At 39.0% G+C, this 17,210-nt stretch overlaps 1 protein-coding gene across 1 annotated transcript in view; it reads right to left on the bottom strand.

The window, feature by feature from the left end:
- Nucleotides 1–5,976, bottom strand: part of LOC149222636 (Ankyrin repeat family protein) — a 136,800-nt gene extending 130,824 nt beyond the window's left edge. The window contains exon 1 of the mRNA XM_089385535.1: nt 5,603–5,976. Within this exon, the coding sequence (XP_089241661.1) occupies nt 5,603–5,803 (201 nt within the window). The 5' untranslated portion in view covers nt 5,804–5,976. The remainder of the gene's footprint in view (nt 1–5,602) is intronic.
- Nucleotides 5,977–17,210: the final 11,234 nt, after the last annotated feature.

Genomic DNA, 17,210 nt, shown 5'->3' with positions numbered 1-17,210 from the left:
CTTTGTCCTCCCAAACCTTTTCAACAATGTGTCTCAATGTGATACCATGATCCACTATAGAATGCTTCGGCCTAAAACCCGCTTGTCCTCTTGCCCTCTTTTCTTTTACTTCTGCCCACTTACTGATTCTATTTTCTACCATGCTACCGAAAATCTTTGCAAACAAAGGATTGATGTTGATAGACATGTTGTTCCCCGAGGAACCTTCAGAGGAAGCAAGAAACCATGTCAGTTCCAGGGGTAAGGGGTAGCCATGAGCAACATTATTCGGGTTGAACCATGCACTTTTGAAGAAGCAATGAAAGATGAAATGGTCGAAGATCATGAGTCCATCATACATAATGATGTATGGGAAGTAGTTCCAAGACCAAAAGACTAAAGAAAGCTCTCTATGGATTAACACAAGCTCCAAAGAGTTTGGTATGCCCGCATTGATAGCTTCTTGATGAAGCTTGGTTTTACTAGAAGTAATGTTGATCCAAATCTTTACTTCAAGACAGTCCAAGATATGCCTTTGATTTTGGTATTATATGTTGATGATTTATTTCTGACTGGTGGTGAACCTCTTATCCTCCAGTGTAAGAGGGAGTTAGCTTCTGAATTTGAAATGAAAGATCTTCATTTGATGCACTACTTTATGGGTCTTGAAGTATGGCAAAAACTTGGTGAGATTTTCCTTTCTCAAGGAAAATATGTTGTAAAGCTACTAGAAAGATTTGGTATGATTGAATGTAAAGCCATGAACACTCCAATGGAGATGAACTTCAAGAAGTTGTGTGGTGAAGCTACAGGTCTTGTTTTGACAAATCCTTCTGAGTATCGACAAACTGATTGGGGCACTACTGTTCTTAGTGAATATTAGACCGGACATATGTTTTGCAGTCAATACTCTAAGCCAATATATGATTAAACCATCTCATGCACACTGGATTGCTACAAAGCATGTGTTGAGATACCTGCATGGGACCATCAATCTTGGATTGAAATATATTGTCAGAGATGTAAGACTACTTGGGTACTCTAATGCTGATTGGGTTGATAACTCTACTAACAGAAAAAGCACATATGGGTGTTGCTTCAGCTTAGGATCTGCCATGATATCTTGGATGAGTAGGAAGCAAAAGTCTGTAGCCCTCAACACGGCTGAAGTTGAGTACATTATTGCTAGCATGGCTAGCTGTGAGGCAGTATGGCTGAGGAAGCTCTTTGGAGAGTTGTTTGAGCATGTTTTGGACACAACAGTAATTTACTGTGACAATAAGAGTGGGATTCGACTTGCAGAAAATCTCGTGTTCCATGACAAGTCCAAGCATATTGAAATCAAATATCACTATATTCGAGATATGGTGCAGAGAGGAGCAGTGATACTCCATCATATAACCATTGATGACCAGATCGTCGACATTCTTACCAAGCATTTGCTGAAAGGGAAGTTCTTGGTTTTCAGGGAGCAACTTGGACTGACGGATGTGACCCTTCCTAGAAAGGGTTGTCATGGATGATGAGCCTTGGTTGTGCAAAAAATCCTTGTCACATGTTGACAAGTGGATTCCCCCAAGCAGAGATGAGACTTGGTTGTGCGAGATCCTCGTCATGTGTTGACAAGTGGATCCCCCCGAGCAGAGATGAGACTTGGTTGTGCGAAATCCATGTCATGTGTTAACAAGTGGATCCCCCCAAGCAGAGATGAGCCTTGATTGTGCGAGATCCTTGTCACATGTTGACAAGTGGATCCCCCCAAGCAAAGATGAGACTTGGTTGTGTGATATCCTTGTCACGTGTTGACAAGTGGATCCTCCAAAGCAGAGATGAGACTTGGTTGTGTGAGATCCTTGTCAAGTGGGTTATCCTCCCAAGCAAAGATACGACTTGGTTGTGCAAGATCCTTGTCAAGTGGGTTATCCCCCCAAGCAAAGATGTGACTTGGTTGTGCGAGATCCTTGAAAAGTGGGTTATCCCCCCAAGTAGAGATGAGACTTGGTTGTGCAAGATCCTTGTCATATGTTGGCAAGTGGCAATCCCCCCAAGTGAATATAGGGTGATAGATTAATCTCCCCTATTGTCCGTGGATATAGGGTGGTAGCCGAAGCTCCCCTATGATGATTCTTCTTCATTAGAGTGAGACATCATTGTTCTAGATGATACAAAGTAGAGATGAACAGAGATGAGCAGAGAAAGCAGAGATTTTTGTTGCAAAAAGAAATTCCTCCCTAGTTGAGAGGGAGTGTTGAAAATTTGGCAGCTCAGGGATGAATTTCTAAAAATAGAAAGTCAAAAAAATAGAATTTCTAAAAATAGAAAGTCTAAAATTAGAATTTCTAAAATTAGAAAGTCTAAAATTAGAAAGTCTCAAGATAGTAAATCACCTTGTATCAATTGGTAATCAAGTATTGCTGGTGGAAAATTCTTTTTTATCATCAATCAATCCTAATAGTTCAATTTCGATTTAATCATCAATATTATTATTATTATTATTATTATGATACTGTTGTATTATTATTAAAAAGAAATTCAAGTCACTCAATCATGGCTCTCAATAATGTTCTCTTACACCCATTATTGGCATGGCATATTCCTCTTACACTCTCATTAATGCTCTTACACTCTCTTACACTCATTAAAGCACATCATAAAAGATTCTCTTACACTCAATAAAAGCATGTCATGAAAGATTCCTCTTACGCACTCTTTAATGCATATCTTACTCTCTCCTTCTTAATGGCATTAAGTTACAAAGGCATGCGTACCTTCTTAATGGCATAAGTTACAAAGGCATGTGTACCTTCTTAATGGCATGAATTACATTTCCCAAATGGGCATATGTTACTCTTCCTCTTGGCATGCGAGTTACTCCTACTTTATGGCATGGATTCGTTGCTCCTCCTATATATATGTGCCTCATTCTTTCTCCCTCACTACTTGTGCAGTGTGAAAGAAGAATCCAAACTTGAGAGAGAGTTGGAGAAGATTGTGAGAGAGAGACTTGGAGAGTAAGAGCAAAACTTGGTGAGCCAAGGTTGATTTAGTGCTTCAGTGTTTCAGTGTTGATTCAGTTGAAGGGAAGGTTGATTTAGTGTGTGCATATGTTGCTACTACCAGTGATCTTCATGCTACAGCTTGTTCAGATTTGGGTGAACTTACTCATTCTCTTGATCTCTCATTGTACTTTGTATCTCTGTTGAACAATTAATTTCTAATAGAAGAAGAATCTGGTTGGGTTTTCCCCTTGTGGGTTTTTCCCTGGTCATTGGACCTAAATTCTTTGTGTCTCATTTTGTTCTTGGCTATCTTCTATTGTGCATTTGATTTATGTTCTATCTATAATTGCTTATCTAATATTGCAACATAAAGAAGTTTTGTAATAAGTGATTGTTATAGCATAGAACATCCAAATTTTAACACCACCCAACCAAAATTAGGCTTTCCCGTGTAGTCTCATTCCTAAAGCTAGCAACCAACAGAGGAGATCCCAAGAGACTACGATACAAAATTAACCACCAAGTTGGGAGAAGTGAACAAGAGTACAATCCAAACCCATTCTTCCATTGAATCCCCCCACTAGTCCATGTCCAATTGTGCCCAAAAAAGCAAGCATAAACACCCAATTACATAATGAAAAGTCATACCGTTGAGGTTGGAAGGCCCACCTTCAAACATACGAGCATAGAAAATGGGCGAGAGGGATAGAATCCTTTATGATTCTATCTTTACTCAAAAGAAGTCTGAGCTGAAATAGACTCTCTAACAGGGATGAAGTACAGCTGGCAAAGAGAATCAGTAGTAAAATATCAGAGGCAGTGGCAGCAAAAGCCTGAATTCGAGAAATTGAAAGGTCCTTCTCTAATTATTTCATGGCCTTGTTAATCTTCCGTCCTTACTCAAAGGAAGTCTAGTCTGAAAGGACTCTCTGACAGAGATGAAGGACATCTGGCAAGGAGAATCAGTTGTAGAATGTCTCAAGCACATTAATACATATATTAACAGCCTTTTGTTAACAATTGACAGGATTGTCTTGTCATTATCGACACCATAGAGAGAAGCAGATCTACTCCCAATGGGAGGGTCTATCATAAGTAGGCGTGTTCTCGATTGGTAACATTCACTTCAGACAGGTGATAGCCACCACTGGTACTGCTACTTCTGGTTAAGCTGCTGGATATGCTATTGCTGGCTCTGTTGTTGCCTTCATCTCTCCGCTCCAACAACCTAGCCTCATAGACATCATTTCAAGCCATCAATCTCTGCTTTTATTTGGGCAACAGGATCTGCTCAAACAGGGACTGGGTCTCGATCCAAAGGGTTGCTACTGCTTTTCAAAATGGAAGAGCAGCAGAAGCCTGAAACTCGAGGAAGTTATAGGTCTTTCTCTAATTGTTTCATAGCGTGTATAGCTAGCCACAGATATAAAAATCATCTAGGATAGGTATATACCATATTCCTCCCATCCAATGTGTAAGCAACATCAATCTTCTCAAATTTTGCATCTGCCTCGACAGTACCTATGCAAAGACAGTTGTTTCATGCTCCCGTTGATAAATCTTGGGCATGGTGGTACTTGGATGGAGCCAGTCAATGTACCTGCCCCCAAGAAGTGGAGCTGGCAGTGTAATTTTTCTAAATGGCTCCTACTGTATCAAATTTAAACCCAAATTAGGGGAGGGATCAAACAACTTTGCCAAGCTTCTCACATTAAACTTCTCTTAAAATTGGCAGCCCAAAATGCTATCTCTGAAAATTCACATTTTTGGTGACTCCATGATTGTAATCATTAGTTGAATGGAAAATGCAGAAAGGTAAACCTGGTGCTAAGTCCAATATTCGATGAAGTAAAAAAATCTTTATCTATATTTAAACCAGCCTGCTTTGTCCATGTGTACAGAGAATCTAATCATGAAGCAGACTCTGTCTACAGAAGGAATACAGTTGGCTGCTGATACAGTGATCTGGAGAGAAAATAGGGATGGTCCTCTCGTACAGGAACACCCATTTTCCACCCTCAACTGAGGATTCTTCTGATTGGCAGACTCCAGATAATGAACAGATTTGAGCAGTGTGATACCCTTACTATCTAACTCTTGGTTTCGTATAACCATGCCCTAAAAACTATTGGTTTATCCTGCGAAGTCTCTGTGTACTCGTCTCAGAAGATTGTGTTCTATTTCTGCCCCAAATCAGACTTACATCTGATAAAGGCGTTGAATTTCTAAGTAGGCAGGATGTAACCAATGGTCCAAGATTCTTTAAATACTCTATAAGAAAATAAACCATCGTAACTCATCTCTCGAGCAAATTTCATTGGATACCACCGCAGAGGACATCAGGTGAGTTGGATTTGCCTCAACGCCACTCCACCCCGTCCCCAAGTATTATAGGTCGTGACATTCCTAACATAAAGGGTTTCAGTGACCCGTGGGGAATTCACCTTATGATTAATAATTCTAACTGAATCAGAAACAAGATATGAAATTTTATGCCTCGATGGATTGTTATAATGAATTCGTGTGAAAACATAGCAGAAGCAGGACGTTCGTACTGGCAAAACTGAAGGCAGGCGAAATAAAACATTAAAATGAAACGCAACGCAATGGCTCTCTTGCCTTGCCTGATGATGGCCTGCAGCCGCTGCAACATGGAGAAGAGAACGCGCGTCCTCATTCCTGATTGATCTCACTCTGTTAAGCTCCACCTCGTCCCTTGAGAGCTTCTCGAATAGCACTGAATCTCCACCCTCTGCAGCCCTGAACAGAACCTCGTCCTCAATGCCAGTTACTTCTTTTGTGTCCACGTCCATGTCTTCCGCCATGGCTTTGCTTTCTTCAAAACACTGGAAAAGAAAGACCTCTTTGTCAAATTCAACTCAGAACGGCGTTTTGACTGTTGTCGGCACCCCTCACTCCCCTCGTAACAAAAATGGCGCAACAGCTTTTCCTTGTTTGCACTAAACTGAAAATTCTAGAAATAAATAGGCGCGTGGGACCTTTGCATCTCAGCCCATCCATCAAAAGGGTTTAACGTTTCTTTGTGAATATGGAAAAAAAAAATCTTATTGTGGTCTTAACGTTTTGGTTAAATCCACACAGCAAAAAAAATTTATGAAGGGATTGAGGTTGGGATTTGATTCTGAGTTACATTTGGAATTCAATTGAATTTTTGCAGACTTTGGGTTGGGATGGGAGGTGGTATAATAAAAATTAAACACAGAAACAATGAACAAATTGTTATAGAAGGTAGAAGTAAGTTTGTTTGTTTTTTGTTTTCACCATTATTTATAATTTTTGGTAGGTATTTAGGAATGTGGATAACTTAGAGTTAGCTAAAAAATTAGAAAACCTTTTATATTGTTATAAAATTTGAACATTTACGGATGGAGACGTTATTTTTTGTTACAATCCAAAAATTTCTACTTTGACGGAAATTCCTAATACCTTGTTCAAGCCCATTCATCATATTGTTTATAAGCTAAGGAAAGTACATGTCTACACAACTTTGTGAAGTATGAAGCTTCACAAAATCTACTCCTCCATCAAATATGATGCAATGATCACTTGTGCCTCTAAGATACGGAAGCACTCATTTCAATGTTGCCCTTTGATTTCTACCTAGATTTGCCATGTATATACTAACAACTCCAATATTTTCTTGTCTTTGTGTATATCGGTGCCCGAAATTTACTTTGTTGCTTCTAAATACTTCATAACAAAAGTCCTAGTCAACTCAGCGTTTAACTTGTTAATCTCAATCTTACTTGCAACAAGCATATTGGTAACCTATAACAGATAATGAATATGTCATTTGAGCTTTTGAAACACAATGGTCATACTTCTAGTAAGATTATGGCTCACTGTTAAGGAATCAAACTCCTTGTACAATTGCTTATGACATTGCTTCAAGCCATATAATGACTTCTTGAGTTGGCAAATAAATCTTCTCTTGCAATCTTGAAAAATTGCTTTGCGCTATTCCACATATCTTTCTCATATGCCACCAATTTCTCATTTATTTGGTTGGTGCCTTCCACTTGTAGAGGTTTCCCAACTCTATAGCCTTCATAACCACCGGGATGTCCTAGGATAGTTTCAATGTCCCACATTGACCTGTAGACATGTAACCTCCATAACCCAAAGCTCTCAAAGAAATTAAATTATCTTTAAGTTCAAGTGTGTGTCTTACCTTTGTTAGCATTCTTGCAATACCATCAAACATTTTAATCCTAATGCTCCCGACCCCAATGGTCTTACGAGGCATATTTTTCCCCATAAGAATAGAACTACCATCAACAGTTTGATAAGAGGAAAATCAACTCCTATGTGCACACATATGGTGTGAAGCACCATAATCTAATAACCATTCTCCATGATATTGGGAATCATTACTAATAAATAAAACTTCTTCAACCATACCCAAAACTGAGTAAACCATATTTTCTTTCATCTTGGAGTCTTGTCTCTTCCAACAATCTTTCTTGAGATCCGAGTCTTTCCACAATACCAACATTTGAGCTTAGCCTCCTTACCATTTGACTTAAATCTCAATGTACCTCTTGACATTTCCCCTCTTTTTTTGGATCAACCTCTAGTGAACATTACCTTTATTGTGGATGTTTGTATACTAGATTTCCTCCATTCCTAGTCGGACAACAATGCTTTCATAATAGAATCACAGTTAAGACATTTAATTGTACTAAAGCTAATGGAAGTGACTATATGATCCCATAATTCAATCAATAAACATAATAGCATCATTACTTTATCTTCCTCATCGATCCTTACATCTATGCTAGTTAATTAGCACGTAAGATTATCAAAAGCATTCAAATGATTAACAATTTTGGTAACTTCTTTTATCTATATATTATATTGTTGTCGTTTCGAGTATATTTGGTTTGTTAAGGATTTCGCACATAAAGGTCCTCCATTATGCACCACAGGCCTAAAGTTGTTTCCTCTCCTATAGTATTGAAAATGACATTGTTTGTTGGACATAAATGAATAGTGATGAGGGCTCTTGCATTTAAATCTTCCCAGATTTCATCAGACATACCCATTTATTTCTTTCTCTTGTCATCCAAGGCCTTGTGCAATCCTTATTGCACCAACAAATCCCACATCTTGAGTTTCCATGGCTCAAAACTATTCTTCCCATTGAATTTCTCCACCTCGAACTTTCTATTCATTATCTTCACCATTCTCTACACACAAACTCCTTTGGACTCATACAACTTAGGCAAGCGCTAAGTTGATCCAAAAACACACATACACAACCTCTCTTAGCCAAAAAACACCAAATTTTGATCTAGGGCCCAAAATTATTTTACATACAAGAGAACATACAACAAGTTTGGGTCACCAACCTTGACCACTCGAGCTATGACACTACACTTGTCATCCAAATACCCAACTCGACACAGATTTTGATCCATGCCAACTGAAGTTAGAAACCTAGCCAACTAAAAAAGTCCACCCCTTGGTCCATCCACAAATCACAAAATTTGTAGCTCTTAGTAGTTTTCCTCTACAAATAACATGTCTAGATAGCTCAACATCCTCTCCTTACCTAGTTTTGCACTTGGGTAGGAAGGTGGCTTGTAACATGAAAGAGAAACACCAAAATTTGGGCAACTAATCCCTGAAATTACATAATACCAACCTAGATTCATCTTAACTCTAGATCTACCAAGTGCCAAGAGGGATCAAATCTTTCGAGGTGCAAACCTCTTTGAAAGTGAAAGGAGATTTTATCTTTCTCGACACTTGGTAGTTGGTTGGTCTTTCCCCCTTTAAATATGTTATATTCCACATGAATACCATGGGTCAATATGTTATTTTTATTTTAATGTATGGTTTTTTTTTTATTATTTTTTTTTTGCATAACAAGATAGGACAAGACATTACAATATCTCTCCTATACTAGGTTGGAGAGCGCCTCTTGGGACAACTAGAAAATCTCGAATTATCCTCAAATTTGATCTATTGTTATGTCAATAAGTGACCTCTGGTTCGGTTCTACGACATAATGACCCATAGCTCTATTATAATTGAACTTCATGCCATGACCAGACTTCGTTTCAACCTACAATTTGTTTCCCTACTCGGCTACATCAACAACAAACTCATGAAGTGTCTTCTACTTTTTCACTCCTCCTTATTTCTTAGTTAATGTTCAATGACATCACGGTAATTATCTTGTGATGTAATTGTCATCTCATATACTCTTTTATGGCCATATCGATCATGCATAAATTTGAAGTGACTACACAATATCCAAACTAATTTCCAACAATGATTAATGAACTCTTCTAAATTGCATCCCATAATCAATCCTCCTATCTAATTTAATCGGAGATTTTTTCTTCCTAGAAATAAAAAACGTTGGAATTTCATTAACAACAAAAAAACTAGTACATGTTTAGGATTTGCACAAGTCAAAATACATCAGAGGACAAGTAACATTAGCCTCATGAGAAAGTTACTTCAGAAAAACTTTATGATATTGACTGAATGCTATACTATTCAGATTCTATTAATAGGCACTAACTTTATATCATCAACTACATATGTGCTATGATAAGACTCCTACAAGTCTTGCTGCATATAATAAAATGTGAGCAATATCATATACTCCTCATCTGATTGGCAAAAGACAGTCCCTTTTCAATAGTTCATCCACTACAGAGTTGAATTCCTTGTGCACATGAGAGAAATTGATGTTAATGGAAGATTATTGTTTCGTAAATGATATACATCGCTACAAAATTACAAGTTCCTTGTTCTAATACCACTAGTTAGAATCAAAGGTAGCAAAACATAAATTAAACACAAAGAACAAATTGTTACACAACGCAAAAGTGTATTTTTGTCACTTTATTAATTCATGGGATGTGGATAAATAACATGGTTCAACTTTGTTTATAATTCTTGACAAACACTAAGGAACGCGGACAACCCAGAGTTAACTAGAAAATTTTAAAAACTCTACATTATTGCAAAATTTTGAATAGTCATTAAGAAGGAACATTATTTTGTCGTCATGGAATTTGTAACAGCCCCCAGTTAAAAGTTCATGTAATAAAGTTAATAAAGGCAAAATAAGACCAAGGTCATGGGACACGTATTCCAAGTTGAATGTTGGGCAAAACATCCTAGTGGGTGTTCATTTGGTTTATTATGGCTAAAGGAAATTGGCAAAGGCTTTGGAAAGGCAATATGCATTAATTGACATTTTATTTATGAAAATAATGGAGATTCCGAGAAGAGGAAGGTGAAAGGTTACATGTTGCATGTGGAGAGGAAAATGAAGAAAATAGAGGCCTCATGGATAAAAAGGATTATGATGATCAATTCACAACTTTTTTTGTTAGTTTTAGCTTGGAGCTGTCTATCTATTCTATCTTTCACAAACTCTTGCACACTTAGAGCATTCTTGGAGCACTCTAGCATTAGAGCAAGGAAAGCCAAGGAAGGACAAAGAAGGCAAAGGAAAGCAAAGATCAAGAAAAGAAGAGTTGGATCAAGCTACAACAACGAGATTACTTGCATGTATCGAATTGCATGTGTGATTTCCTTGTTAGTTTTGGCATGCATGGTACATTCATGTGTGTACTTGGTTCTCTTGTTGTCATCGGCATGAGTTTTGTCAGGTGTGACAGTGGTTTTCTCTTATTTGGTTGAGCTAGATTGTTGAATGGTTCTAGAACTAAGTGAGGTGGTGTTATGAAACCAACTCACAAAAAGATAGAAAAGATAGATCAACGACTTATAAATCAGCCTCTTCGAGGGGGCAACCTCCTTTACATTACACAAATGAACAATTTTTGGATGATACAAATGATAAAACCTCCTTTTTATATATATAGGAGTCTAAGGGGTCACAATATAATCAAAGTCGACATAACAATAATAATATAAGGGCACAAAAAGTAACAATAATGGGCTTTTATGGGGCACAATAATAACAATAAGGGCTACAATGAAAATAGTAATGGGGGAATCACTAGTATTATAGGGACCTAACATGCCCCTCTCCTTCAAAAAAGTGTTGTCCTCAATGCTTGAGTAGTTCTGGATGCTTTTATATATATTCTCATCCTCCATGTGGAATCTTCAGTGGGTAAGTTCTTCCACTTGATGAGATACTCTGAAATTGATTGATTTCATAGCTGTCGAGTTCTTGTTTCTGTGACTTCTTTAGGTTCCAATATGATTTTTTTCCTTCCTCATCAAGTTCTGGCAATATTGTTTGAACTAGGAGCTTGTCACCTATAACCTTCTTTAAGCATGAAACATGGAAAACTGGGTGCACTCAGGAAGCTGCAGGAAGCTCCAACTTGTATGCTATAGTACCTATCTTTTGCAACACCTTGTACGAACCATAATACTTTAGTGATAATTTATTATCCATCTTAGCTTGCTTGAGAGACATTTTTTTATATGGTTGTAGTCGTAGGAATACCCAATCACCTACATCAAAACTTATTTCGCTGCGATGTTGATCTGCTTGTTGTTTCATTCTATTTTGCGCCAAAGTGAGGTTATCCTTTAAGAGTTGGAGAACTTGTTGTTGATGCTCGATGTGATCTTCCACTGCTTGAACCTTAGAATTTTCTCTTAAATATGATGTGATGGACGGTGGATGGTATCCAAAAAGTGCCATAAATGGGGTCTGTTAGCGCTTGAAATTTCGCCTCAGGCTGAGAAAGGCAAACTCCAAGGCAACATCAAACCACTTAGCCTCATAGCTAGCCCTACGGGGCAGGAGAGGGCTCTCTCCGGTATATCTCGGTAAAGATCTTCAAACGGGCGAGATAACCAATAAGGAAACACTGATTTTAGGCTAGTAAACTGATGAAAAGGTTTGATTTAGGATTTTTTAGGATTTTGGTGGAAAGTCGGGGAAAGGCAATTTTGGGTGCGGGGATTGGACACAGTTTCTGCAGGGGGTTCTTTGGGGCGAGGTAGGAAACAGTATTGATGTCTTTGATAGAGGTGGATGGATGAGAATGACCGGTGAGGAGTTAAGGAGAGCAAGCAATAACCTTGAATTCCCCTTAAACAGTTGAAAACATTGATATTAAACAAACTTAAAAGCAGAGCATGACAGTCATGAATTCTACTTTAACACTTCATTTGCCTAATTTGCAGAAGGAAATGTAAGGAAATGATTCACATAGCACACTTACAAGTACAAAGAGAAACACACCATCAACACATGTGACCACAAGAATCCCAAAAAGGACTGCAAAACCCTGGTCTTTCTTCCTTTGCCAAAACTGCAGAGATACAATGAATAATACAATAGTAGCTTCTCCCTCAAAAGTCCAACCATGAAAATGAGCAAGAAAGTACATAATATAGGTCATCTAACATCTTTCCCTGCCTCTAGGGGTCGAGCTCACTATCCTAGGAGCTGTTTCAACCAATTCTAAACTAAGCACTGAAAACTAGGCAATCAAAACAACTTGCCTCTATAAGCTAGGAAACCAATTCATTCATTAAATTTTTGCCTATCTTATGAATGAATCTTCTAGAAGAGATAAATAAGTGTCAAAATATCATAAAATTACATCATTTACAACAAGGAGGATGAAAATCAACTCCAAAAAGTCAAATCCAGTCAAAACTGCGTTTTGCTGAGCTGTAGGTTGAATTCCTGTGCAAACTGCCTGATGGGTCGCGCGCAATTCCTGAATGGGTCGCGCGCCTTTGGAGGCACTTTTGAGGCACTTCCAGGTGTCCAAATGAGGCAAAAGTGGGCTTGTTGGAAAGGTCTAGATGTCTACTTTCCAACCCAAGTGGAATTTCTGAATTTGGTGGTCATTTGCCCCTCCAAAATTGCAATCTCCCAAGACTGCTTCCTGTGTGTCAAAAATGTGGCAGAAAGTCATTTTTTGCTTGTTTTTTGACTTTCTGGAGGCCCAAAACTTGGTGAAATTTCTTGGCAATGGCTGAGCAAGTGTAACTTTTCATGACAAATCCAGAAATGCTGAGTTTTCCCAAAATGGAGTTGCCAAACGAAAGGGTCGCGCGCGGCGCGCGACCCATTGGTGGAGAAAACCTGTTTTTTGCCAGAAAAATCACAATTGACCCAAAATGCTCAATTTTTTTTGAAATTTGTGCTGGAGTTGAGTTATTTAGTATCATGCTCCTTCAAAGAAGCCTCAGCCAAGATGTGGAGGGGGTCGGGCCTTTTCCTTCGTTTTTGTGCTTTGGCCAACCGTCTTTGGAGCACTTTCATTCTTGCCTTGCATACGTGCATCCGCGCCCAATAATAATTTTTCATGTTCCTGAACAAGTCCTTATCTTGGTTGGCCTTGGCCAGCAACCTCTCCAAATGAGCATTGACCCGAAGAAGCATAGCCTCTCGCTCAACGGGTACCAAATCGCCGGGTCTCTTTCGAGCCAAGTTGCGGTCCTCATGGATCCTCCGCAACTCATCTAGAGTGTGCTCCTCCTCAAGTTGCTTGTTGCGCTGCTCCAAGTAGGTGATGGTCCAATTTGCCATGTCCAATCTTTGCTGCAATGAGTCATTTTCAGCTCTAAGGTGCTGAATGATCTCCTTTGACTCTAGGCTAGGAGAAATGATGTCAAGATCAACAACCTCTATGCCTGGAACACCTGATGGTCCCTCATCAATCCTGGGTTGTTTGCCTCTCTCTGGTACCTGTGCTGCTAAAGAAGGCGAGGCCCCTTCCACCTGGTGTGGAGATAACACTCGCTGAGCTGATGAAGACGGCGAGACCCCTTCCACCTGATGTGGAGAAAATACTCGCCGAGCTGCTGCAAATAAGGCCCTGTGGCCTCTCTGGTATGTGACCAATGGAGGAGAGCTGACATGTCTGGTCTCAGGAATATCATGTTGCTGTGAAGGCCCTCCCTCCTCATGAACAATCTCAGGATGTGGTGGTGGTGCTGTGAAAAACTCACGAGAGATAAACTCCTCCCATGGGATGCCATGCTGAGCCAACTGATGCATGACCACGAGCTGGATCAAACCATAATGATAGAGGCTCCTATATTGTTGTGCTGGGCTTTTCCTCTGCATCAAGGGCACCATCCTCTCAATATTCTGGCACAAGAAAACAGGGATGTTCATCATCCGAACCCGTGTGAAATGCATCAACAAGCGAATATGGTATGAATACACACGTGAAAATCTGCCCTCACAGGTGAAATAGCGCATGATAAGCCTCATCAAAGGAGCATACTCATTCCTCAAAAATCTGAAAGGAAATACACCCGTCACGAATCTCATAAATGCAGGTTTAATGTAGGACTCATACTGAAATCTATCCAACAGTTTGCGCTTGTTCCACACTTCTCCAACATTAGGTATCCCCGTTGCTTGGGCAATCATCTCAGGTTTCAATGTGAAATCCACCCCTGCAAGGTTCACATGCCCATCATGCAAATACAAAATAAACAAGCGGGCCAATTCCCTGTGATGCTGGATTTGAGAGATCCTCTCACAAAATTCATAACATGACAGATAGCGGAAACATGTGACTGCAATTGGACAAGCCTGCAAATCGGTCAAAGAGGTGGGCTCCTCTCTCTTATGGTGACCGCTCTTACCACCCCTGTGAGGCCTCCTATGTACCTCAAACTCTGAAGCTGACTCATGGTCATCACTTTGCTCATAATCGGTTTCGGTTTCTGACATGGTTTCAGGAGCAAAGTGGCTGAAATGTACTGCTGCTTCTGCTTTAAAATCTGCTGTTTTAACTGTTTGAGATGCTGTTTCAAGGGGACAAATAGCACAAGGGAAATGTTAGGGAAGGGAGACTTGGAAGGGAAATTGGGAAAAATATATGAAACAGGGGTAAAAGGGAGGAATCATGACATCAACATCATCATACAATTTCATTTGCAATGATGTTATGGGAGGTAGGGTTTTAGGGCTTGATTCTTGATTTTTTAATATTTTTGGTAGAGGAATTAAATAACAGTGATAAGGGAGTAAGAAATGGGAGGTGGGAAAATGTAGGAACAATAGGAATGAAAAGGAATACCTTAAAACAACGAAACAAACCCTAGCAACTTTGATATTTTCAAGCAAAAGCACATGGAGTCTTTACTTGCAAATGAAGGCTTTTAAAAATATTATCATGATCTTCTCAAGCTTTAGCAAACCATAATTTATATGATTGAAGGCCTACCTGACAAGCTTGAACAATTTGTGGTCGCTTGGCAGCTTGCTGGTAATTTTCTGTGGAGGAAACCCTGATGGGTCGCGTGCACTACCCAACGGGTCGCGTGCCCTCAATGGGTCGCGCCCGTGTAAAATTTACACTGGCGGAGGTGCCCTGATGGGTCGCGCGCCTTCAACGGGTCGCGCGCCAGGCTCAGTGGGTCGCGTGCCTTCACACTTCACCAAATTCGCCCAAATGCTCTTGAAAACGATTGCTCTATTGCTTGAAGGCACAATGAAGCTTAATGGAGGGAAAGAGAGACTTTATAGCCTTGTTTTGAATTAATTTCATGTCAAAACCCTCTTTCTAATGTTTTTCATGACACTTTTTTAAACTTTGAATGCTGCTGACTTTTTGGTTTCCTTTTGTCCTGAAATTGGTTGAATTGATGTTTTTCCTTGATAATTTTTGCAGGGATAGCTTCTGAGGAGTCTTGGCAAAGGGGACCAGGGCTGCATGCTGTCTTTTGAAAAATTTGAATTTTTACAATTTTTACAAAATTTTGAGAAATGACCTTGGCTTTAAAAACAGGGTTTTTAAATCCAAGGTAAAAAATTTAGCTGTACAAGATGAAATCTTTTAAAGAAACACTTTGATAATCATCCCTCTGGCCTGCTGGGCATTTATTGACTTTTAGAGACATAACCTTGAAGACAAATTGAACCTAAACCCTAGACCTAGAATTTTGACCTCAAGACAAGACAAGTAACCTTGAAAAAGTTTAATGACTAAAACAACCTGATCCAGCAGTGCCAAGAGGGGAATAAAGACACCAGCTCCTCCATCAGGGTTATGGCATGCCTAATGGAATGCAATAAGATGACACTGATGAGACACCTACTTATGCAAATGCAAAGAGCTTTGATCGCTGATGGAGGGCTACTAGACCGACTCTAACAGGGTCATTTTTGCTCTAGTGTGGAAGAAAGTGTTATGCCACCATTCAGCTAGAGGCAACCATTTGACCCATTGTATCTATTTATCATATACAAAGCAACGAAAATATCCTTCCAAACATTTGTTTACCATCTCATTTTGCCCATCAAATTGATGATGATAAGATGAGTTATGAGCTAACTGAGTACTAAGAGAAGAAAATAATTCTATCCAAAAATTTCCAGTGAAAATAGGATCTCTGTCCCTTACAATAATCTTTGGGTTTCCATGTAGCTTTTTAATTGTTTCCATAAATGTAGTAGAAACTGTACTCGCTTTAAATAAATGAGATAATGCACAAAAGTGTGCATACTTGGTAAGTTTGTCAACTACCACCATGATAACATTATTTCCTTCGGACTTGGGTAAATTTGTGATAAAATCCATTGAAATCTCCTCCCAACGTTGGCTTGGAATGGATAAAGGTTGTGATAGGCCCCAGGTCTTAATTGTTTCAACTTTATTTTGTTGGGAAGCCAAACATTCCGCCACCAAATTTTGAATATCCGATTTAAGGCCATCCCAAAAAAAATCCTTCTTAACCTTGTGGTAAGTTTTTAGAAATCCTTAGTGCCCTCCCAAGGGAGAGGTTTGCAATTCCATAAGAATATTTTGTTTGAGTTGGGAATTCTCACATAGGTATAAGTGATCTTTGTACCATAACGAATCATTTTTCCAACTAAATGTATCAGATGTACTGGGATCTTGTTGTAGATTTTGAATGAGTGCCCACACTTATTCGTCATTCTTCCATTCATCCCTTGATTCGTTTATCCAATCTGGTTGGATAATAGAAATGGCACAAAGAAATGCTTCCACATCCTCATCCTTTCTTGAGAGTGCATTTGCCACAACATTTTGCTTCCATTTTTTGTAGATGATTTCAAAGTCATAACCCAACATCTTTGTGACCCATTTTTGTTGCTCTTCTATAGATAATATTTGTTCTAAAAAATATTTAAAACTATCATGATTCGCTTTTTACATTGAAGTGTCTTCCCATTAGGTAGGGTCATCATTTATTAAATGCATGTAGTATTGCCAACATTTCCTTCTCATAAATAGCTTTGTGTAAATAATTTCCTTTGAT

The sequence above is a fragment of the Pinus tabuliformis genome, chromosome Q, assembly GCF_031772625.1.
Source record: "Pinus tabuliformis cultivar Carrire ecotype Pingquan chromosome Q, CPIR1, whole genome shotgun sequence".
Taxonomy (NCBI): Eukaryota; Viridiplantae; Streptophyta; class Pinopsida; order Pinales; family Pinaceae; genus Pinus; species Pinus tabuliformis.
This window is presented reverse-complemented; position numbering and strand designations above follow the sequence as displayed.